The 24,495-nt window shown below is 39.7% G+C and overlaps 1 protein-coding gene and 1 long non-coding RNA gene across 5 annotated transcripts in view; one reads left to right on the forward strand and one right to left on the reverse strand.

Annotated features, from left to right (window-relative positions):
• Positions 1-1,355: 1,355 nt before the first annotated feature.
• Positions 1,356-24,495, reverse strand: part of LOC132835955 (interleukin enhancer-binding factor 3-like) — a 46,179-nt gene continuing 23,039 nt past the window's right edge. For 3 of the 4 annotated variants that reach the window (XM_060855107.1, XM_060855109.1, XM_060855108.1), the window contains exons 9-21: positions 23,883-23,994; positions 23,195-23,292; positions 22,996-23,107; positions 21,868-21,975; positions 20,842-21,044; positions 15,316-15,456; positions 14,933-15,070; positions 14,654-14,791; positions 12,143-12,305; positions 11,496-11,597; positions 4,033-4,377; positions 3,151-3,270; positions 1,356-2,438 (exon numbers count right to left, since the gene is read on the reverse strand). In XM_060855107.1, coding sequence (XP_060711090.1) covers positions 2,308-2,438; positions 3,151-3,270; positions 4,033-4,377; positions 11,496-11,597; positions 12,143-12,305; positions 14,654-14,791; positions 14,933-15,070; positions 15,316-15,456; positions 20,842-21,044; positions 21,868-21,975; positions 22,996-23,107; positions 23,195-23,292; positions 23,883-23,994 — 1,911 coding nt within the window. In that variant the 3' untranslated portion in view covers positions 1,356-2,307. Of the gene's footprint in view, positions 2,439-3,150; positions 3,271-4,032; positions 4,378-6,096; positions 8,048-11,495; positions 11,598-12,142; positions 12,306-14,653; positions 14,792-14,932; positions 15,071-15,315; positions 15,457-20,841; positions 21,045-21,867; positions 21,976-22,995; positions 23,108-23,194; positions 23,293-23,882; positions 23,995-24,495 lie in introns of those variants that run through there. The other variant, XM_060855110.1, reaches the window with a different exon arrangement.
• Positions 5,284-14,014, forward strand: LOC132835957 (uncharacterized). Its single transcript, XR_009647314.1, has 4 exons — positions 5,284-5,405; positions 5,571-5,741; positions 7,761-7,805; positions 13,691-14,014. It is a non-coding gene; the product is annotated as an uncharacterized LOC132835957 (long non-coding RNA).

The raw sequence follows: 24,495 nt of genomic DNA on the forward strand, positions 1-24,495 counted from the left end.
CCAGAGGCTGCCCATATTGCTCATGGAAACTACCTCTAATGCACAATGAATTTGATGTTGTAGCTATCCTTTCAAGTTAGATTAACCCAATCAACATGGAGATCAAAGGCACCTATATCGGAAATACAGTCAATTAGAACAGATACAATATCAGCAATAAAATTAAGAAGCCTACTTCTATGAACACAAAACTCCCATATAGACTTACGTAATTCTTTATTCCAACCCATCATTAAATATACTGCTTGCCAAAAAATCCCTGTTTAATTATGGGCTTAATTCACAAAAGAAAAATATAAGCAATGACCATCTCCAACTAGACAAAGTATCTAAGCATATCCCCATGATATTCAATGGCATTACCATGATTGCATCCTCCATATCAACATCCTGAAGGTTGCCATTGACAAGAAACTGAAGTAGACTAAACTATAAATACTATGATTACAAGAACTGGTCAGAACATGGGGAATCTGCAGTGAGTAACTTACCTGACTCTCGCCAGCCCACTCACCATTTACAAGTCAGGTGTGTGATGAAATATTCCCCACTTACATGGATGAGTGCACCTCCACCTAAGAAGCATAACATCATCCAGGACAAAGGAGCTCAATTGGTGCCACAGCCACAAGTACGCACTCCCTCCACCACTAATGCTCAGTTGCAGCAGTGAATACCACCTATAAGATGCATTATAGAAATTCATTAAGGCTCCTCAGACATCATCTTTCAAACCCTTGCCTATTATCGCCTATAAGAACAATGGCAGCAGATCATGGGACCAGGAACACCACCACCTGCAAGTCTCCTCCAAGCCATTCTCCATTTCTAACAGCATAGTTAAAGAACGTGGACTTCAGTGATTACAGAAGGCAGCACACCACAATCTTCTCAAGTGCATGTCATGAATGTATAAAACAAAAGGTAAACAATTTGTCTGTTCCAGAGATAGAAATAATCCCATTAGAATATTTGACAATTGCTTTTAGGTTCATTTTCTCATCTATAAAAGTTACGGAGATTATTGTGCTGCAATTGATAGCTCACCCAACGTTAAATAATGAAAATGTACCAAAGTACCTCCTATCTTAGTGATCTCTACCACAGAGATGGCCAATTGCTAGGTCCTAGGAATATCATCTGCAGCGATTTTGAGTTGGCATTTCCAGGAGGGATCAAACAGTAAATATGGCTTTATCATTGCTGCCCATGTCTAAGACTGAAAACTGTTCCATGTCCAGATGAACCTCCTTCCTCGCACACAGTCACCTTGGAATGGAAGGTGAAAAATTCTTGGAAAAATGTGCATGCCAAGACATAAGATCATGTCAAAGATTATGCAATAAATTATGACATTACTTTATAAACATTTTATTCAACCACTTTGAGAGGAAGGTCAACTGCAATACTGTTTAACTAATACAGAAAACAAAGTACAAAACATGGTATCTTAAAATAATTCACACAATTATATAAACTAAATTTAAAAAAAAAGCAGAAATGCACTTTAGAACAAAGCTTCACTTCTAGACAACTCTGCAAGAAAACCATTTAAGAGATTATACATTACAGATAGGGTGAGAGTACTGCATTCACAACTACCAGGCAAAAATGACCATTACAAAGTGGACTGCAGGAACCAAAATGTGTTACATGTTGATTTCGGCACACAATGTTTTTAAAATAAAAAAAAGTTGCACGTGTCAAAATCAGGGATTAGAATCTCCCTGCCTGATTAATAAGAAACGTCACTAAAGTAGTGCCTAGAGCACTAGCAGCCAAAATGGTCAAATGGATGGGAAAAGGGGAGGAACAAAATACCATTACAAGCCAACACTAAGTTGCTCTGTTGTTATTTTCCCAGTACAGCTACCACCTTACCCAGTTAGGACTCTTATTTGGTCAGTTTGTGAGAACACTACTGACTATCAAGGGCTCTGCCCACTCCCTTGGAGGCACAACACAATAATTTAACAATTTATACAATTATTACTGCAGAATTATCCAACTGGGCTCTCTGCCATATCGAAAGCTGCCAGATTATTCTGGCTAGAAGGCAACACATGCCTCTTAGTGAGTGGTATTAGGATTCCAGATCTGGAACCTGAATGTCACACTGAAGCATCACACACCACAGCACTATTTACTACAGGAATGGCATTGAACTCCACCTTAAAGAGTATGCAGTGCTAGTGGAAAGTGGTCACACAAGATTTTTTTTTAAAGTTTGTCCGCAGTATTTAAGAAAAATAGATACAGCAGTTAAGAAAAAAAAAACAGAATGGATGTACGGTCTTCTGATCCAGTTTATCTGTACTGGTAGGTGTTCATGCTGTGGTCTCCTCTGCCATAGCCCCCACTTGGGCTTGAATAGGACGACTGACTTGATCCATATCCCACAGATGATGGTGTGTTGTAGCCACTCTGGGAAGGGTACCCTGTGAGCAATTAACAATATTTGCAGTGTTGGACTGATACATACCATGTCCCATGGTAAAAGCATGTGTTTGAACTAATGCCCGCAAGCAGGACTAAAAGGACATATAAAACAAATCCAGCTGCTACACAGCTCCCACTAAGTTGTTGCCACCAACTTCTCCAATATAAATGGGCTGGTGCTAGACTTCAGTCAACCCCTTCTCAATGCAGCTTGCTACCACTGGCTGAGGAGCAAGAATGCACAGTGTACAAGGAAAAGGGAGGAATGCAGAAGAAGATGAAATTGTGCCAACTTCAAAATGTTGGATCCTAAACCTATCCAATTTTCCCAGGGTTGACATTCTGCTCATAAACATAAAGTTACACATGAATAGGATTGGCATAAGTGCACTTATCAAAGCAAGGCTCCCAAGATGGGAAAATAGTACAAGACAAATGATAGGATAAAGGACAGGAAATCAGTAACATTTATCACCTTTGAAACGGCTCTTCTCCAGTACCAAATTTCCCATCTTATTTTAAAAATACAATTTAAAGTAAGTGTTCTTTCCTGAGATTGTACAAGCGTTTGTAATCAAGCATTCTATTTGTTCCCTTTGGCTTCTGGTTGTCCTTTGCTCCCAGTTACCTGGCTTATTGGAGCAAGTTCTGTAGTCAATTAGTAAGATCACATCAGCTGATCATATTTAAGACACTTGCATTACAGCTTACCAGAATATGAGCCACTAGCACCTCCACCTCCACCTCCACTTCCACCTCCTCCGTAACCTCCCGATGTGTTGGAAGAGTAGGAACTACTCCCACCTGAACCATATGATGAACTACTATATCCTACAAAACAACAGAACATATTGAGAAACCAGTTCCATGACTAATTAGCATGAAGACATTCTCTTGTCCATATTCTCTGATATCTTAAGATGGCCCTTAAGCAAAACTTAACTAAGATCAAGTAACTATCTCCACAAATTTGGTTATATGCCCTGCACTTCATGTGTCAGTTACTCTGAATCTCAGAGGGATCAAAGTTTAACTGCAGCACCCCCTTAGACAACTGTCTATAGAGTTCTGAAACAGAGACTGCCAGCAATTTCTCTTTTTGTTCAGAACTCCAGCATCCATATTTCTTTGTCTTATTTTGGTCTACAGATTCCATGTGTGCCTCTATCAAGTATACTTTCAGAAAATGGGGAGCAGACTTTACAGCTATCAAATGTGCAACTGATTTTCATCCTTCAATTGCAGATATCCATTTCCAAATCCACATCCTTGCTGCATTGAAACCAAGGTTCACCACCGAGGTGTCAAATCTGATCTTTCAGAGGGCCCCAGCTTTACAGTCCCTTTTTACCCAAATATGGTAACAATATGTTCCGACCTGCCATCTCCTTTGTTATTTTTGGGAGCATGGGATGTTCATAGAGCCATAACTATAGAATAAGACCACTGCAGGCAGACCTAGTTACAAGATCAGGCCCTTTGCTTCTATTTCTCTAAAGAAAGTTTATACCACTAAATGAATCCTGTATGAAAGTCTCTTGACATGGATTGATTCATGCAAAGGTACTCAAAAGATTAAAAAAAAATACATACCACCTTTGCGTTCATATTCCATGTTACTGCCAACGCTCTGCCCGGAGTAGGAACCACTATACGAGGAGCTGGAATATGAATAGTTTTGGCTGTTGTAGACTTTCTGTTTAGTTGGGGCTGCAAGTGGGGGTTGGCTGTAGCTACTGTATTGATTCTGGCTGTATGAGGACTGCTGTGACTGGTAGCTACCACCACCACCCCCCCCAACATATGATGGTTTTTGCAAGGGAGGTTGTGGCTTGATTGGCTTCTTTGGTGGTGGAGGAGTGTAACCATCATTTTGACTGTAGGAGTAGCCCCCTGAAGCACCTGAACTGGAGTAGCCACCACTGTTGTAGTAATTACCTGTGGAGCGAAGCAAGAAATATTTAACAATTTCTAGTCACTTTACCTGAATTCCTCTGGAGGCCAAGCTTGCTCAAATTTGATCCTCAATGCATGTGCACAGATCATCTAAAAGATTAAGGAATTGCCTCATGCCTGCTTGCTGTGATGTGGAGTGTCAGCCCAAAAGACCCCAATTTCATCCCCAATTTGCAGTGTGTTGATAATTTCAAGCAGTAGCCACGATGGTTAGTGCAGATGGGCTTAGATGCTCGACTGGATGCAAACCAGTAATAAAAGCTGCAACATTTGGTTCTGACACTGCTTTATGATAATACAACAAGCATCCTTTACAGTGGATTCTCAACTTGTATTTTGATTAATCACTTTTTTGTGAATGAAACTCTAATGTTGGACAAAGGGTAAGCTTCAATGGTCACAGAGCTCACCATTTACACTGGACTCACATTAACAGCCAATTGGGTGCAACAATGGAGACAGAGAGAAAAAAAATCTTTTTTAGGATTTGTGGTATGGCATAAATTCCATTAAAAATTAAATTCTTCTGGGAATTACTCTTACTGACCGTTACAGTAGACAGAATTATGCTTGCAAATGCTTTAGGTCAGTTTATAATAAAAAGGGCAAGCTAGAAACTGTTCATAACAAACTTCAAGTTAGACACATGAAAGACAACAGTCATGGAGCATAATATCAAATCAACGTAAAAGTGCCAGCGACAGGCTGTATTTTCTGATTACATATCACAAAAGTGAAGTTCAAGTTGTCCAATAGGTTCGTTTCTAATTCTTATTGCATTTCATAAGGCAGATTGCAATTTGACCCTGTTTCTATGATGAACTAGAGCTGACCACAACCAGACACTGGATGAATGGCCTGACAAAACTATTCAATCCTTCAGGAGGATCAGCACCATAAATTGAAATTAACTCCATGTTTTCAGATGGTGTTCCAAGCAAAAGACGATAGAATCCATTGGCATTCCCACTACAAGTGAAGTGATTACAGCCCACAATTTGGCCAATGAGGTACAGTACCAGAACATTCCTGAATTTCACTGAGGAATACAAATCAGCCATTATTGAAAACAAAGGCTGCAATTTTCTTATTCCCTCAATGATCCAGAATATAATACACTTTAGTTGTCATGATACTTACATTAACCCTGACAATCCTTTCCCCTTCTACCACAGGAAATGCTCTATGGAGTTAAGTTTCTATGTACAGTATTGATGAACAGACCCATTCACCTGTTACAAGTACCCAGACAGTACAGAACATTAGCAAAGTCATGGGCCCACAGGAGTAGGTGGGCAGAATCTCAGAAGCAGAAGCTAAACTCAAAAATTCAGCACATTTATTTGGTAAGTTCAAATTAAATTGAATTCAAAAATATTTCATTTACAAATATAGGAATTTAGCAATATACAGTATTTCAATTGACAGGAAATGTCCTACAGATTTTACATTAGCCATAATGAGAAAATCTGATTGGCTAATGTCTTTCACTTAAAGTTGACGCTTAAGGAATGCAGCAATATTTTGAACAAGGAATTACTGTACAGTAATTCAGAGTGGGTAACCATTGCGGCTTTGTAGAAAATCCCAGGTATAATTTGTCAACACAATGCATTTAATCAAACAAGTGAGGCAGAAAGAAAAATGCCACCAACATAGTGCCACCTCATTCCAGAGACTGAAGCCATTGTCACTCATAGCTCTGTTTTATTCCATCAAAACTTTTATTGAACTTGAATAAACAATTCAACATCGGTCCTGCTCAGGATGCTATACATTTGTTCTCTTGTAGAAAAAAGTTACAACACAAAAAAAAGCATTAAAATGTTAACTGATTGGGAGGCACAGTAAAATAGGTCATACATAAAATCTCAGAAGTGCAACCTGACTGCTTCACATATTGGTACAGGATCAATATGTCACTGATGTTACAACCAAAACCAACTAAAATAAAGACCAGCAAGAACAGAGCCAGATATCACCAATATACCATCAATTTGAATGACACCAAAGAGTCTGCCCTAAAATGCTGTGCCTAATTTCAAAAATTAAAACTTGGAAGAATATTCCACTCATTCAAATAACTCAATACAATGCAGCATATACGAGACCCAGTGTTACTTGCTGCAACAAAGGTGGTTAGCATTGAATGACATACTGTCTGAACAGAAAATGAGTGTTGTTGAAAAACACTGAAACTGTCAAAAGGGAATTGCTTTAAGAAAATCTCAACAGATGCTGCGGTTATATTTTTGTTTGAAACCTAGCAACCCAGATGAGACTACCAATTCCATCCAGAACCATATCTGCACTTCCAGCTCACTATAAACTGAACTAACTTATTTCGGCATAATGTGGAACAGTCATGGCTCAGAACTAGGGGACAAACCATAATCAGTTGAATAGCTCAGAAAGGAAGTCAGGTGCAATTTCTTCTCATCTACAGGAAATACAGCAACTTTAAAACCACCAAAACTTCAGTAAACATGATCAATAATGAAGCAAATTTCTGAATAAAGAAGGATTTGAGAGCTATAGGAATAGAGGATGATGAGATTTAGTTATGAAGCAAAGACTCGTTCAACAAAAAGGCCTTTTTTGCACAAAGAACGTTGCCCTAAACTCATGACACAAAAACCGTCAATAGAACACTTCCACATCTGAACAGACTGAATCCTCTCCACTTATGTTCACACAAACAGATTCATGGGCAAAGGCTTGTAGACAGTTATAAAAAGGGCGAAAAAAAGCTTATAGGGCACCAAAGAATGCGAAACCCACTTTGACACAAAAGAGAATTCAGCTCCCCATGCCAGATGTTTCTGGTATGATGACAGGGAAGCCATGGGCTTTTAAAGCAGCTAAATGATATGTGGACATTCAATTCCAGTTCAGTTGTTTTTAGAACTTAAAAAGTAGATGCCAAATTAAGCGAACAACACAACACTGACGGATAAATCTACAAAGGGGTTATCTTGTCTGGCTGCGATTTCAAGTGCACATTTTCAACATGTAGATTTTGAAGCATTTGACCGACAGTTTAAATGTCTTATCTCCAACACCACCCAAAAATGCTTCCCACTGGTATCAATTGCATTATAGCATAAGGTGTGAACCCATAAATAGCTGCAACATTAAACATTAAATTCAAACATGTTGAAACATTATTATTCCAGGTTTAAATTATTTGGGCCTTTTAAAGATCTGACCAAGTCCTGCCTCAAAACACCGCCAGTATGTGGAAGTTCCAATAGAGAACTGTCCTGATGAGTTTTTTTTTAAAAAACGGGGAACCATAATTACTTCTTTGGAAAACAAAATCCTTGTACTTTTCCATTGTTTATAACACATTTATTGCTTTTCAGATGCTGTGGTCTTGTAGAAGTCTCCTCCCCAAATCTCGTCAAAAGGTTAGAAATGCTGCAGATAAGACACTTGTCTGATGGATGCCAGAATTCGAAGTCAAAAACCAGTGGGCACAAAATGTCAGAGTCCAGATGAAGCAACACAGTCCAGAACGTGCCTGCAGACTTTGGGCGTCAACAGTTCAAATGAGTTAGACCAAAGTGGGAGGGACAGGTTTTTGTATGAATTTTCACCCTCTAGCCAGAGGGAAAATCTTGGAAGCTGTCTTTGAAAAAGTCACCTGCAGCTGGGAGACAGAGCAGAGGAAAAAAAAAATTAGGCGTGCTTGGTAAAAAGGTAGAATGCCAATTTTTTTTTAGATTTCTCTGCTCCCATCACCTCGTGCAAGTGGCTTTTTCTCAGGCAAGCTGCTTCTTTGTGTGCAGATTTCAGTTTGTTGATAAATGTTTGCTTCTTGTGGCTTACAAAGCAGAGAAATATAAAATATTCAAACTATAATCCAGCAAAACCTCAAGTACAAACTGCAACTCTCAAAGCTGCACCCAGGAAGTGCGCTCTGGCACTACCAACCAGCTTTCTGAGGTTGACGTTAAATGTATATGACTAGGACACAAATGGAGTTACTGACTACACTTCAGCTTGTGCTTAGTTTTGTCTGAAAGTTTTTTGAGCTTAACTATATTATTGCCCTTTCCCCAATATGAAGATTGACATTAATCAGAGGCCAACCTATATGAAGTCCCAGATGGGTCATGGATATTTCAACATACAGACATTGGACCTAACCAGTCTGTATGGCATTTACCCCATAAACTATGGAGATAAACAAGAAACTCGCTGAAACTTCAATTTCATGTTCCAGCAAAAAGGTCAGAGGACAAAAAATTGAAATCTAATTTATTCCTCCAGTTTCAGAGTCATACAGTGTAGAAACAGGCTCTGTGGCCTATGATGACTATGCCAATCAACAAACAGCAAATTATATTAATCCAATTTACCTGCACTTGGTCTGTAGCCTATTGTGCCCTCACATTTTAAGTATTGTCCAGATGCTTCTAAACATTGAGAGAGTACCTGCATCCACTATCCCCTCAAGCAGCACATTCCAGATTTCTAACACCATCTAGGAGAAAATATTTTAACACAGATCTGCTCTAAACTACTTGCTCCTCACCTTAAACTTATGCCCTCTGGTCTTTAGACTTATCTACATGGGAAAAGATATGTGAACTAAAAGACTCTGTCATTCACCTTTGTATAGCTCAATCAGACTCATCAGCCTCCTCTGCTGCAAGAAAAACAAACCCAGCCTATTGGTCTCTCCTCATAACCGAGTTTTTCTATCCCAGGTAGCATCCTGGTGAATTTCCTCGGCACCCTTTGCAGTGCAACCATGTTCTTCCAATCGTGTGGCAACCAGAATTACACCCAGAATCCCATTTGGAGCCTGACCAATGTATTATAATGTAGTAACAAGACTTTCTTCCAATACTTTATATTTGTAGCTTTTAAGATGGATAACTTGAAAACTAAAACGAGGCCATTTAGATTAGATTCCCTCCAGTATGGAAACAGGCCCTTCGGCCTAAAAAGTCCACAGAGACCCTCCGAAAAGGAACTCACCCAGACCCATTCCCCTAGCCTGTTCTTTTCCCCGGACTAATGCACTTAATGCTATGTTCTGGATTGTGGTGCTGGAAGAGCACAGCAGTTCAGGCAGCATCCGAGGAGCAGGAGAGTGGACATTTTGGGCAAAAGCCCTTCATCAGGAGCAGGAACCTCCTGTTGCCTGACCTGCTGTGCTTTGCCAGTACCACACTCTCGACTCTAATCGCCAGCATCTGGAGCCCTCGCTTTCGCCTAGAGTTTTATAAAGCTTCAGCGTAATTGCTCACTTTGTGCATAATACATGGAGTTTATGAAGCAAAGATCCCAAATGATTTGTTAGTAACTTTTTTGTCAACATGCCTTCTCCTTAAGAAGCCAATTCACATGAACTCCCAGTCAAGTCTGTTCCTTCATTCTTTTTAGAATTGGAGTGTTAAGTTTATATTGCCTCCCCCTGCCCTTTCTTCCAAATCTCACTCCTTTGTATTCCAGCTGTCACTTGTCCGTCTATTCTACCAGCCTATGCCTGGTTAGAGTTGCATCATCCTCAATGCTTCCCACTTCTCCAAATGTGACACTTCAGCAAATTCTGAATTGACTTTGTACTCCTGACTATTAATATACATCAAACAATAGTTAATTAACTCATAAATGAGTATCCTATCAAGTTTGTTCTTGATAATGGTTTTTAAATCAGTCATGTTAAACTATCTGACCTGTATTTGCTGAAACTCTCCATATAGCTTTCCTTAAACAAGCAGATTACATTTGCTGTTATCCAATCTTCTGGCAGTTATCCCCTACTCCCTCTCTACCACCAACATGTTGCCAGCATTCCCTTTTTCTGTAAACATTGGATATTCTGCTTCACTTGTTCTATCAGTTCATTGTTTCTTGTCTGGACCTGACTTGTAGGTTTCACTGGAAATCACAAATCCTATTTTTTGTTGTCTCTTGATACTTTATACCTCCCTAATAAACCAACATGAACTGGAATGGTCCTGTATTCTCCTCTTTTTTGGAATATTCATAACTTGTACTTGCAGCATATCTTCCTCAATTATGTAATCTCTAGTTCCATTTTATCCTGACCAAAGTACCCTCTACCACTTAAGCAAGCCCTCTTGCAAATTAGAAGTACTATCTTGTTCTTCTCCATTACTAATAAAATTTAGTCACAGATGTACAGCATGGAAACTCACCCAGGCCAACCAGATATTCTGAATTAATCTAGCCCGATGAGCCAGCATTTGGTCCATATTCCTCTAAACCCTTCCTATTCACATATCCACTCTGATGCCTTTTACATGTTGTAATTGTACCAGCCTTCACCACTTCCTCTGGCAGCTCATTCCATACAAGCGCCACTTTCTGTGTTGCCCCTTACGTCTCTTTTAAATCTTTGCTCTCGCACCATAAACCTATGTCCTCTAATTCTGGACTCCGCTACTCCAGGGGAAAGACCATGTTTATGCACCCTATCCATGCCCCCTGATTTTATAAGCCTCTATAAGGTCACCCTCATACTATAAAACCAGCGCTACCCCAGATATTTCAATCTTGAGCAACAGATCCAGCGATGCTCTTTTCTAGTTTTATCTTGAACATAATTCAAGAGGTTTTCCTGAATTCCTTACTCAGTACATTCAATACCTGAACAATTAAAATCCTGCCAAAAATACTATACTACAGTCCTTGCATCTCAATTTCCCTCTAAACCAGCAATCTAATTTGTTTTATTACAATCTGAAGTACTATTTACGAGTCCCTCAGAGCCAAAAGCCAGATCATTAGGCCATTGATCATGATAGGAGGTAACAGCACTTCTAACTCGTTTTGGGGACTATATGCTCTTATTAAAAAAAACAGTTTCACTCATTACATAAAGAACTCAAATGTCAATCTTTATCACTTTCCTCTTGTATTAAGACAAATCATAATTGCAGTGTGGTGCCAGAATTCAGATAGTTGACTGATCTGCATTTTATTCAGTTTCACCCTTTTCTTTTTATACAGAACTCCCAATGGTAATGTAAAAACTACCCTCAGCCTCTTGCTGGACGATAACATGAAGTATACGCTCTTATAAAGTTGTCAGTTACATACATTTTAAAATGAAACCTTACCATATCCACCAGAAGAGTTAGAGGATCCATAACCATAGCTAGCACCACTCCCTCCTCCACCACTACCACCATATCCATAGCTTCCTCCTCCATAACCAGTCCCTGGAAAGAGAAACAAAACGTACATGTCATGTGGAGCTAACACAGAGACTACAGTCTGGGCAATAATTCCTCTCAAGTAAACTGCATTCAAAGGCCAGAACATAAAGATCAAAAACCTGAAACACAGATGAAAGGCCTACACTGTCAATTTCACATACTTTTCAATAGACAGCATGAAACCAAAATTGGAAGGAAGGATGAATGAAGTAATTGTCTTTACATTGGCTGTCCATTCTGGTTCTTCATTTTACTATCAGATTAACAGGACAGAGGTTGGTTTGTTTTGTTCTGGCTTCTAGTTGGCATTAACAATCACTTAAAGAAAACCACAAAATAGCTGATGCAAGAAAAAAAAAAGTCATTACTTCCTTAGGCCACGTTCAGAGGTTACGTTGACAAAATTCAGTGAATAGTAAGGAAATGCTCCTATTACTGCAAATGTTGAGAGTCACTGTCCCAGGGTGTATTGCAGGATGTTTGGATGCAGAGGATTCACTGTATTCTCCAATTTAATGAAAACAAAAGGGTCAGTCAAAAACTCTTACCAGAAGACAAGTAGCCAGAATTGTTGGATGCTTGGAAACCACCTCTGCCAGCTCTTCCACGTCCTCTGCCTCTACCTCTCTGTACAGGAGGACCTGAAGGAGGACCAGTAGGGAGGACTCCCATTCCCATACCACCGCTAAATCCCATGTTGTGTTGCTGTGGCTGTTTGGAGACAGACATGTTTACTTTGATTTTGAACTGTAAAACATTTATTTCTTTGAGTAATATAGCCAACATGTTTTAATCTTCCTGACACCAGACTTATAGAAACACGAGAATGATTGGATCGGTTTAGATCAGGTCATGTAATTCCATATGATACAACAACTGTCCTAAATATCTGCACTCAAGATTTCAGTTACAGTGCACACTACTCAAAAAACACTGTGCTCAATCTGATTTTATTTTGATGCACTGTTTAAGACACCTCTTGAAAGGTTAACTGAACACAGATATGGTTTCCTCCATGTAACAGTCGAAAAATACACATCAAAACCTAATACAAACAGGTCATTTTGCTCAGTAAGTCCATATTGGCTATTATCTTCAAATAAGCAGCAACTGTATTCTGAACTGCTCTCTTCTAATAGTTCTTGTGATGAAACTTTCTTTAGGCTTTCCTATTTTAAATTTCATTTCCTGTGAAATAAAGGCCAACATTTTATTTGCTTTCCTTATTACTTGCTGAACGTAAATACAAACTTTTTGTGATTTATGCATGAGGCCTTCTAAATAGCTCTATGCTGTAGTTTTCTGCAGTCTTCACCTAAAATTTGAATACACGGCCTCTAAGCATTGTGGAAGCAGGTTTAATTGAGACATTCATGAGGACACTGGATAAAAATAGTGTTCAAGAGTGTCAGCAAACAGCAATAAATTGGGATTCATTTAATGAGCTAGTGCACACAAAGTGGGCTCAATGGCCTCTTTCTCTGAAATAGCATTCAGTACCTCTATTCTTCATATCAAAAAGCATTATCTCACATTTTATTCCACCCATGTTTCTGCCCATTTGTGAGCCCGTGTTTATACCTCTGCAGACTGTCATCCTCTGCTTACCCATCCACCTACTTTTGTCATCTACAAACTTGTTGATTGTACATTCACTTCTGTCATCCAAAACAATAACCCATATCATTGCTCAGCATTGGTCACTGTGACACTTCGCCATCCTGAAAATGTCTCCCCTTGTTCCACTGCTGTCTTCTATCAGTTAGCCAGTTCTCCATTCATGCCGACATATTACCCATATTAGCTTATCTTATTAATGAGGCTCATATGTGGTACCATAACAAATACCTTCTGTCAATTAAAATATATTACACGGACTGCTTTCCCTTTTTCCAACTTGCTGGTAATTGTCTCAAAAAAATCTAGTAATGTTTGCCAGGCATTCTTTCCCCTTTATCAAACTATGCCAAGTCTGTTTAATCATATTATGTATTTCTAAATGCTCTGCTATTACATCCTTTATAACAGACTTCAAAAATTTGTTTAAAACAGAGCTGAAGCTCATTGTCTAACTTTTTGTTTCCGTTTCTTTTTAGATAAATGTATTACACTGGTAGTTCTCCAATCTGCAGGCACTTTTCCGTAATCTAAGGATTCCTGGAAGACTACTACGAATGCACTCACGTTCTCTGTAGCTACTTCTTTTAATATCTTAGGATGCATCCCATCAGATCCAGGGAACAGATCAGTCTTCAGCCCCAGTATTTTCATTTTGCGACAGTTACTGTATTTATTTACTCTTGCCTTTTTAACCCCTTGATTATTTAGAATTTTTGGAATGCTATTAGTGCTTTCTATAGCGAAGAGTGATTACTTATTCAACTTCTGTCATGTCCTCGTTCCGTATTATTATCTAACTTACTAAGCAGCTTGTATCTCACACTTTGACTATTAAATTATAAGTCAGTAGATTTACTGATATTTTTATCCGTATTCCTTTATAATTACTAATTTGAAAACATCAATTTTTCTAAGACTTTCCTTCAGCTTCAACAATGTTGAGTTAATAGCCATTGGAAGATGACAAAGAGCTCAGATCAACCAGTATCAAGTACCTAGTTGACACAAAGCCAAAAAGTGAAGCTTAATGTCATTTTCACAGCCACATATTTTAGCAGAGGTGAACAAGAGACAAGGCCATACTACCCAGATTGACTTGAGTACAGCCTAGTGATTTTACCAGAAAACTAATTCATAGGTTTAGCTTGGAAGAAAACAAAAGTTGTCCTGATTTTCTACACTAGACCATGATGCAGCAATTCATTGCAAAAGCAAACGTAGGGCAATAGGTATGAACAGGGCTTAGTGCCATCAATACGGATGCCTCTGGTTGAGTAATCAAAGCTCAGATCAACAACAAAACCATTACCACAACACAGGAGTGAAAACATACAATGGAGATAATGTGTCTACGCTGGTGCAGACCACATTCTGTCTCATGGCGGGGCTAAAACTAGAATGCCAGCCCTTTCCTCATCCCAGTGGTGTCAATGACTTACCTGAACAATCCTTTTTTTCTTTACTTCTACAGGAGGTTGGTGGGGGAACAGTTTCTCCAGAGCTGCCAATGCAGCATGTGCTTTAGCTACTTTCTTATTGGAGCCTGACCCAGTGAATTTCTGGCCATCAACTTCAACCTGGAAGATAAAAATATTCCTGCTTTATTCTGATGTTTTGTTAAGATTATTTAAATGATTTAATTTCAGATTTAAAAGATAGTCAGTAATATTTTACACATTTCTAAACCGCAATATGGTCAGTACAAAGTCAACTCTTACCTCCATAACAAACCGTTTATCATGACTGCCACCAGTCTCAGAAATTAATTCATACTTCAGTCCCCGTCGTTTTTCATTCAGTTCCATAACTGGATTTTTTCCCTGTTTGGTCAAAATTGGACCTTGCTGACGTGCACTCTGAATGGAAGACAAAAATTCAGAATATGCAATCAAGTAAATGATTCAGGTATCAATCATCTCTGGCTCAGGTGAAAGTTATCTTCACAGACATCACCCCTACTCAGAGGCCAACTCATCACTGACAAAATTAGTCAATCATACTGCCCAAGTGAATTTCTACCACTGCTTGAAAACAGCACTTTACACGAAGATGGTATTAAAACTGTGCAGAGTCAAAACTGTTGACAGACGTGGTACTGTACCTCAGCCTCTGGAGTCACAGATACTGTCTTCACAGTTACTGCTGCAGGAGCTGGAACAATTGGCTTGGGTTCTATTTTAACCACAGTTTCTTCAACTTTCTCAGGTTCAACTCCAGTAGGAAGTCCCTTATCCTGCAAAACCTGCAAGGAAATGAGTTTATAATTAGAGAAGGTCAATATTAAGGACCATAGTGACATAAATGGAACAAAATAGCATGCATTACACCAATTAACTCCTGGCAAAACAATAGCATAAACGTTTTTTAAAAATCTTATAGCAGATTCTTCCAGCATAAGGCAGACAAAGAACGGCAGCTGTGATGAGTCAATCTTTTTATCAAAATAAATGGTAAAAGTTGCACACAGTTGTTAATTCATAATTTCAATGCAATCCTCAAGTTCCTTTCAAAAAACGAAGACCTTTGTGACCTGAATTAGTTGTATATGCAGTTGACCTACAATGATATGGAGATTAAATGTTTTGAATGTTATCACTATATACAGGGAGAAAGTGAGGACTGCAGATGCTGGAGATCAGAGCTAAAATATGTGTTGCTGGAAAAGTGCAGCAGGTCAGGCAGCATCCAAGGAGCAGGAGAATTGATGTTTTGGGCATAAGCCCTTCTTCAGAGAGGTGCGAATCCGTAGAATGACTTTCGTCATTTGCCTCCACCTTCAGGTGTCTGCAACAGGATGCCCGTTTAGAAGGAGATTTTATCTTTTGAGTGTTGTCAATTCAGAAATTGCAAGATGACATTTATTCATACAACATCCCAAAATATACAATGCAACAAACAACACCTACTCCCTCACATACAAAGACAAACAATCATGTGCAAAGGTGGATTCTAGAGAATGAAGTACATTGCTAGAAAATTAACATGATTTGCTTTTATGTTCTGTTAAGATCAAGTCCTTTTTAAAAAGGTGTACACGATGTAGGGCTAGCTGTGTTTTCTCTTGCTGTTATTTGGGATAAATGCATTTCCTGATTTCCAGATAAGATTAACGCCAGGTCTGTGAGGAACATTTGTAAGTGGAGGTGAACTAGTCTCCCTTGCACTACCTGAGTAGAGTGACTGTGGGCAGGGCTTTCTTCACCTGGCTGGAGGGGTTGTCCATCTTGTCATCTGAAGGTTTCTAGACTCTATCTTTTCCCAGGAATTTGGAGTAAAAGGTTTACTTCTGAAGAGAATTTCACTCGGATGATCAAAACATCTATTTTCCACCCAGAATGGTTTGGGAGTCCAAATCCATTACATAATAGGCAAGTGGAATATTCATACTCAATTCAGAGGGTTCTTAAAATGTTTAGTCAGGGATGTTGCCACATGTGGCTGGCCAGCATTTACTGCCCATCCCTATCTGCCACTGAGAAGGTGGTGGTGAACTACCTTCTTGAACTACTGCACCCATATGTCATAGGTTAACCCACAATGCCATTAGGGAGAAAATTCCAGAATTTTGACCTAATGACAGTGAAGGAACAGCAATGAAATTCGAAGTCAGGATGGAGTGTGGTTTGGAGTGAACTTGGAGGTAGTGGCGTTCACATGTATTTGCTGCTGCTTCAAGAAGGTAGAGGTTATGATTTTAGAGATTCTGCCTGAGAAGCCTTCGTGAATTTCTGCAGTGCATCTTGTAGATAGTATGCACTGCTGATACAGTGTGTTGATGCTGGAGGGAATGGATGCTTGTGGATATGGTGCTTGATCTTGGATGGTGTGAAGTTTGAGTGTTGTGGGAGCTGCACAAGTGGGAATATTCCATCACACTCCTGACTTGTGCCTTTGGGAAGTCAGGTAGTGAGGTATTCACTGCAAGCCTCCAAGCTTCTGTACTCTTATGGCTAGTCATGTTCAGTTTCTGGTCAATGGTAACCCCAGACTTGATAGTGAGGGACTCAGTGATGGCAATGCATCAAGTAGCACTGGATAGATTCTGTGTTGTTGGAGATAGTCACTGCCTGGTATTTATGTGATATTTTCAATTTTCAGCTCAAAACTGGATATTATCCTGATCTTGCAATATTTGGATATGGACTGCTTCAGTATTCAAGTTATGAATGGTGCTGAGCATTGTGCAATCATCAACGAACATCTCCATTTCTGACCTGATGATGGAGGGAACGTCATTAAGAAAGAAACTAAAGATGATTAGACTAGGGCACTACCCTGAGGAACTACTGTGGGGATGTTGCTGTGGGGAGATGGCTGACTGCCCAACATCTGCAACCATCTTACTTTGCGAAACGTATGACTCCAAACAGTGGCGAGGTTTCCCCCCCACCGATTCCCATGACTCCAGTTTTACTGGGGTTCCTTGATGCCACATTTGCTCAGGTGTGGCTTGATGTAAAAAGGGAGTCACTCTCACCTCACCATTGAAATTCAGCTCTTTTGTTGAAGTTTCAGCAAAGGCTGTGATGAGATCAGGAGCTGAGTGGCCCCGGTGAAACTCAAAGCAGATGATTGGGAGGAACCTGATGGGTGGTTATTGGCTGGGTTGGATCTGTCATACAGTGTGAAAACAGAACATAACTAAGAAATTTTCCAGATTATTGGATAAATCCCAGTGTTATAGCTGTAATGGAATAGTTTAACTGGGGAGGAGACAGGTTTTGGAGCTTACGTCTTCAGTATTATTGCTGGAACATTGTCAGGACCCATAGCTTTCGCAGTACCCAGCGCTTCAGACCACGTCTTTATATCATGTTGAGTGAATCAAATTGGCTAAAGGCATCTATGATGCAGAGGACCTCCGGAGGAGGGCAGGATGGACCATCCACTCAGCACTGCTGGCTGAGATTGTTGTGAATGCTTCAGCCTTACATTTTGCACTAATGTGCGCTGGGTATTCCCATCATTGAGAGGAGAATGTCTGTGGAGGCTTCTCTTTCTTCAATGAGTTGTTTAACTGTCCACCACAATTCACAACTAGTTTCTGCAGCTATGTTTTGCTAAGTTGGAGAATAGGTTGGAGCAAGTCCACAAGCTAAAGTTGTTAATAGATCCATTCAAAAGAAGCGTTCACCATGGTTAGAGAGTCTTGAGATTATTCTGAGTCTGTGCAGAACTGTCTACTTTTAAACGACAGTTCCAGAAAAGTAGGCAATGAATAAAATCTATGGCTGAAGTAGTGAATATGACATGCCTTTACTTGGTATGAAATAAGAAACGAAATAGTTTTTGACTTCACAGACTGCCATATGATTTCTTAAATGAGCTTGACCTGAAACCCTTGACAACTGAAAAGTACAACTTAACGCAGAGAAATGTTCTGGTGCTTGGCAGAATACACAGGAACACACAAATTTATCTGGACGAAAGGGATCAAAGGCTTAGTCAGCATCAAGTGCACAGAAAACTTATAATAATAAGGTAGAGGTTTCAACAAAGTTGGGAAGATATTTAATAATGACTGACAGGAAAACGAGCTAAAGGCACCGCTGCTTAATCTATTGGTTAGTGAGGAAGGTGATAGCTGAGACAAACATTCATAGCCTTTAAGATCATTGTCCAGCCCTCATGCTGGTGCAACTCTGACAGGAGTAGTTCACTGGAAATCAAGGCATACTACTTGGTATGGCTCACCAAGTTATAATTGTTTTATTTGATCACCAAAAATGAATTAATTGCTTAATTTGTGTTAAGTGGAACAAAACAGACTTTCACCAGATTTTTCAATAAACTCAAAAACATTAACTATAGGCAAACGTATTCTTCAGAAACATGGCAAATTGATCATCATCTAAGCTACCATTCTATACACATATATGTTGCTTAATCCCATTTACACAAAAAAGGCAGAGATCTCCATGACATAGCACTGCACAGCAATCGAGTAAAAAACTAGAGAAAACCCGGAGATCAAAATCCAAATTAAAAAGGATAGAGCAAGATTTTCTCGCAGTTTTTTCAGTTTCTTGTTGATAAGATATGAGTATGAGAATGATAAGAACCTTCACATCAGATTTCAGATTCAAATGAGTAAATGGTTAGGAATCTTGATATTTGAAACTTTATCAGGTTTCCCCTGTCCCCCACCCTCCAAATCAACCTCACTCCGATAGGTACAGAAAGGGCAGTTTTCCACTCCAAATTTTGGCTCTTACATTACAATCTCTCAGTCTATCCTTGCAAACTTCAGAAAGATCAGTGTCCACCTCTCATACTGGTACAACTCTGACAGCAGGAGTGTATTGGAAATAGCTTCTGGGTGTGTACTCAACAACAAAATAGATCCATTGGGTTTTTTCAGGTCTACTTGCACAACAGTTAAAGCAATAAACTCCATTTTTTTCCTCAAAACTTTGCTGTTCACGGCTTTCCAAAGAAATTTGCTTACTTTATACAGCTAATATAACAGCATTTTCTTAACCCGTTCATTCTGCAATCCCAAAGAATACAATAAGTTCAAAGTTTGTGAGAAGATTTGTAGCTCAGGTGCTCGTAGTTGTGGTTCTGTTCGCCGAGTTGGGAATTTGTGTTGCAGACGTTTCGTCCTGTCTAGGTGACGTCCTCAGTGCTTGGGAGCCTCCTGTGAAGCGCTTCTGTGATCTTTGCTCCAACATTTGTAGTGGTTTGAATCTGCCGCTTCCGGTTGACAGTTCCAGCTGTCCGCTGCGGTGGTCGGTATATTGGTTCCAGGTCGATGTGCTTATTGATTGAATCGGTGGATTAGTGCCATGCCTCTAGGAATTCCCTGGCTGTTCTCTGGCTTGTCCTATAATAGTAGTGTTGTCCCAGTCGAATTCATGTTGCTTGTCATCTGCGTGTGTGGCTACTAAGGATAGCTTGTTGTGTCGTTTCGTGGCTAGTTGGTGTTCATGTATGCAGATCGTTAGCTGTCTTCCTGTTTGTCCTATGTAGTGTTTTGTGCAGTCCTTGCATGGAATTTTGTTGGTTTGGTTTGGTTTTGCTCATGCTGGGTATTGGGTCCTTTGTTCTAGTGAGTTGTTGTCTGAGAGTGGCTGTTGGTTTTTGTGTGCTGTTATGAGTCCTAGTGGTCGCAGTAGTCTGACTGTCAGTTCGGAAATGCTCTTGAGGTATGGTAACGTGGCTAGTCCTTTGGGTTGGGAAAGACAACGGAATGAGGACATGCTGCAACCCAAAGGACTAGCTTAGTAGCCACACACGCAGATGACAAGCAACATGAGTTTGACTGGGACAACACTACTATTATAGGACAAGCCAGAGAACATCCAGGGAATTCCTAGAGGCATGGCACTCATCCACAGATTCAATCAATAAGCACATCGACCTGGACCCAACATACCGGCCACTGCAGCGGACAGCTGGAACTGACAACCAGAAGCGGCAGATTCAAACCACTACAAATGCCGGAGAAAAGATCACAGAAGCACTTCACAGGAGGCTCCCAAGCACTGAGGATGTCACTTAGACAGGGGACGAAACGTCTGCAACACAAATTCCCAGCTCGGCGAACAGAACCACAATAATACAATAAATTCTCTGCAATCCCATAATGTCTACTTTATGGTTCTCAGAACACAACAATACATACCTTGACTGCTACATGTAGCTTTGCAGTTTTTTTAGATGGCCCTGATGCTTCATAGCTTTTCCCATCAACTTCCACAGACATAGTAAATACAGGAGCATGGACGGGGCCCGTCTGGGAGATTAATTTGTATTGAAGACCGGGTCGCAGTTGATTGAGCCTCATCAATGCATTCATTGCTTGAGCAGGTTCAACTTTTTCCTCAGCTGTTGTGAGTCACAAATACAGTTTACAACATAAATCAAAGTTTACAAACAATTCCAATATACTGTTTACAAAATAATTCCTGAAGGGAGCACTCTTGGACATTATGTTAAACCTGGGCTCTACGCCAATTTATCCGAACCCACACAGCATGACATGGAGGATGGTATAATTAACCTTTAATCTTGGCCAGGGAATAGAAAGACAACCAGGGTTCAAGTCGAACATCACATTCTCATGACCAACATTGACTACGAATGTAGCTCACAGATAATGGCTTAATTGACTTAATTGCAGTGGCCACATTCCAAATTAAGAAGCTTGAAAACATCAAGCAAAGTTTACATGTATAGACCATCACACAAAAAAAGGTATGACAACTGCCAGCATCCATTATCTAAGTAAGTAAACAACTACCCTTGTTTTTTTGGAGACCTGTGCAGCTATAATAGTGTGCGCGCAGTATCTTCTTCCTTACAACAGAGGAATGGATATCAATATGTTTTCTGTGGAACATTAAAAATTACTTTCTGTTAAAATTTCTCCATTAGACAGGAGTGGAAATAGAATGAGTCTATCCTCTTTCACTCATGATGAGTGATGACAATAATATTTCAGTAAGTTTTATGTACACAAGATGCCTTGACCCATGGTGAAACTTTAAAATTTTTAAATTTATGGGATGTGGGAGTTGCTGGCTGGCTAGTATTTATTGCCTGTCCCTAGCTGCCCTTGAAATTTGAAAATTCCATGCAATACAATTAAAGCAATACATTGATTTGTCCATCCATCATGTCTACAGGAAGCTAATCATCATCAACTTGCCTTTTTTCTGAGTTTTCTTCTTCTTCTTATTTGGAGACTTGTCCTCACCAGAGTCTTCATCTATTGGCCGCTTTACTGGTGTGCTAAATGCACTTGGAGGAATTTGAACTGAAAAATTGATCAGATTCAAATGCATATTACATCCACAAGTAATAAAAGATAACAAGAGGTCTAAATACAGAGTCTGTGTTCTTGTTACAGAGTGCTTAAAGGTTCAATAGCCTTTGTATCACATGGGGAAGACAAAAGTACTGCATAGAATTAATCAGAGATTGCCTGAATGAGTTCTGAGGATGGTGGTGGTAGTGGGCATTTCCCAGACTCTTCCCTTGGCTCCCTCTCCACCTCACACCCCACACCCCCCCCTCCCCCCCAAAAAAAATAGTTAACACGCATATTTCCATAAGATCACAGTCCTGGTGGGGCAGATAGTATACATATTGTGATGTACAATGATGTGGGATGTGTTGTAGATGACAAAAATAACTATGCTCGTCATTGTCCAGATTTCAAAACCGCAACCTGTAATTTACTACAGTCAGTGGAATAAGATGGGATTGCATGATTTCAGCTCCAACTGTGAGCACAGACATTTCTGAAGAAGCTATGTCAGAATACAAAATAGAACAACAGGAAAGGGAAGTCTTACCATTCAGGATAAATATCATTTGGCATAAAACAGACGAGGAAAAGTAACAGAAATGGGAAAACTGTCACAAAACGTGAGCTGTATGATGTGCCACTGGCACACAAAGATCAAGCTATAATTCTGATCTAAGGGCTCTTGTGATGCTGGAGGCCTGGGTTCAAGTTCCTTCTGTTCCAGAGATGTGTCATAACATACCTGAATAAGTTAGTTAAAAATATCTATAACCCAGGATCCAATCAATGACTTATGACAGCTAGCGGGCTGCCACTAATTTCAACACACTTACCTTCAATGTTGAATAGAAAAGGAAATAATTGAAATCATTTAAAATGTTTGATTGTTAACTAGTTAGTACCAAACAGAAAAAGTTGGAATCTTACATTTGAGCTATAAATCAAGTTTTTATAGATGTAACACCAGTGTAACAACAAAATTATTCACAACTGACAATGAAGGGTTGCATACTTTGTACTTCCTACCTGTATAATCCACTGGATTTTCATTTTTAGGTTTTTTAGGGAGTTTGGAAGGCAATGGATCCATTCCCAAAACTTTGTGTAATTGTCCAAAAGCAGCCAGGCGCAGTGCATGCTAAAAGCAAATGAAGAGGATTTAAAACAATTCATATAATGCAATTCAGAAGTACAGAATCAAGCCAGTTAAAATGATATGTTTTACCTGACTGCTTTGGGTTATGTCCTCTCTTTGCTGTCTGGTGAGACTGCCAATGGCATCCGTTGCTTCTTTTTCACAAGGATCATAGATACCAGGTCCATCTATAGCAAAAACGTTGGAATGTCAGAGAGATGAAAAGAAGAGAGTTTACAAAGACAACATATCTCTTCCCACAATTTGAAACAATGCAGAACAATTGGGGCAGCTGGCCAATGTCACAACATAGGACTGTGGCAAATTCTGGCAGAGCAAAATAGAAACACATATGCAGTCTACATAAATGTGCACCAACAGACATCACCCAGGATACAATACATTTCTTTAAATTACATGAATCAGAGATGGGATGCAGCATACAAGAAAACTGTCTTCTGTTCTAGTGACCTTCAAAGTGACACCAACGTGCTGTGCCTCCTTTATATTAAAGGGATGACCACCTTGCTGTCAAATATGCCTTGCCACCTCAAATTGGCCAACTTACCTTGGACTCTGTGGGTTTGTCAAAGCAAGCACTGCTAGAAGGGTTTTGACCCCAAGCAGTTGCACACAGTTATACTTTATGTGGGTGCCATGCAATTGTAGCAAAGGGCCAGAGAGACAGAAATTAAACTAAAAGCATAAGTGTTTACAGTTAAAAAAATACAATTATTTGTTAACTTTCCGGCAAAAACAACAAGTATGAGGCACATACCTAACATTAGAATTCCAGAAGCAAGACATTCTAAGACTCTTCGCATTGCCTCTCCTGCACCCAGGGGTCTGTTGGCAGTTCCAATTGCTTTTTCACATATCAACTCTAAAGGCTAAAGATAAAACTGAAGATTAAAGTTGGGCCCTTGTTATGGGCCACTTCAGTTGTCATTATGTTAATTGTGTACACTCAATGAGAATTCTTCACAAACCAAAGCACAACAACAGCTCATATCTCAATAGGTCTGGATGCTAACGCAAAATGGGTGAAGGTGATAATACTCGTAGTATAAACATAATTTACTTTCAACACGCAGCCAAAGTGGTATTCTTCATGGCCTCAACTGAACTGGTTATAGAGTTTATGGCAGGCAGTGATTTGTAATCAAAGGAAACTAAATTCAGCTGCTTCAATGTCCTTCCTGCCACAAAGGTCAGAAGTGGGAATGAGCTATGGTGACAGCAAAATTTTGAAGCGCTGTCCATGATTCCTCAGACTGAAGCAGTGAGTACAAACATGCAACAGGACCTGAACAATATTTGCGATGACAAGTGTCAACTAACATTCATGTGCAAGTGTCAGGCAAACGATCAACTCCAACAGAGAGAAAGCA

This window comes from Hemiscyllium ocellatum, chromosome 45, assembly GCF_020745735.1.
Source record: "Hemiscyllium ocellatum isolate sHemOce1 chromosome 45, sHemOce1.pat.X.cur, whole genome shotgun sequence".
Classification (NCBI taxonomy): Eukaryota; Metazoa; Chordata; class Chondrichthyes; order Orectolobiformes; family Hemiscylliidae; genus Hemiscyllium; species Hemiscyllium ocellatum.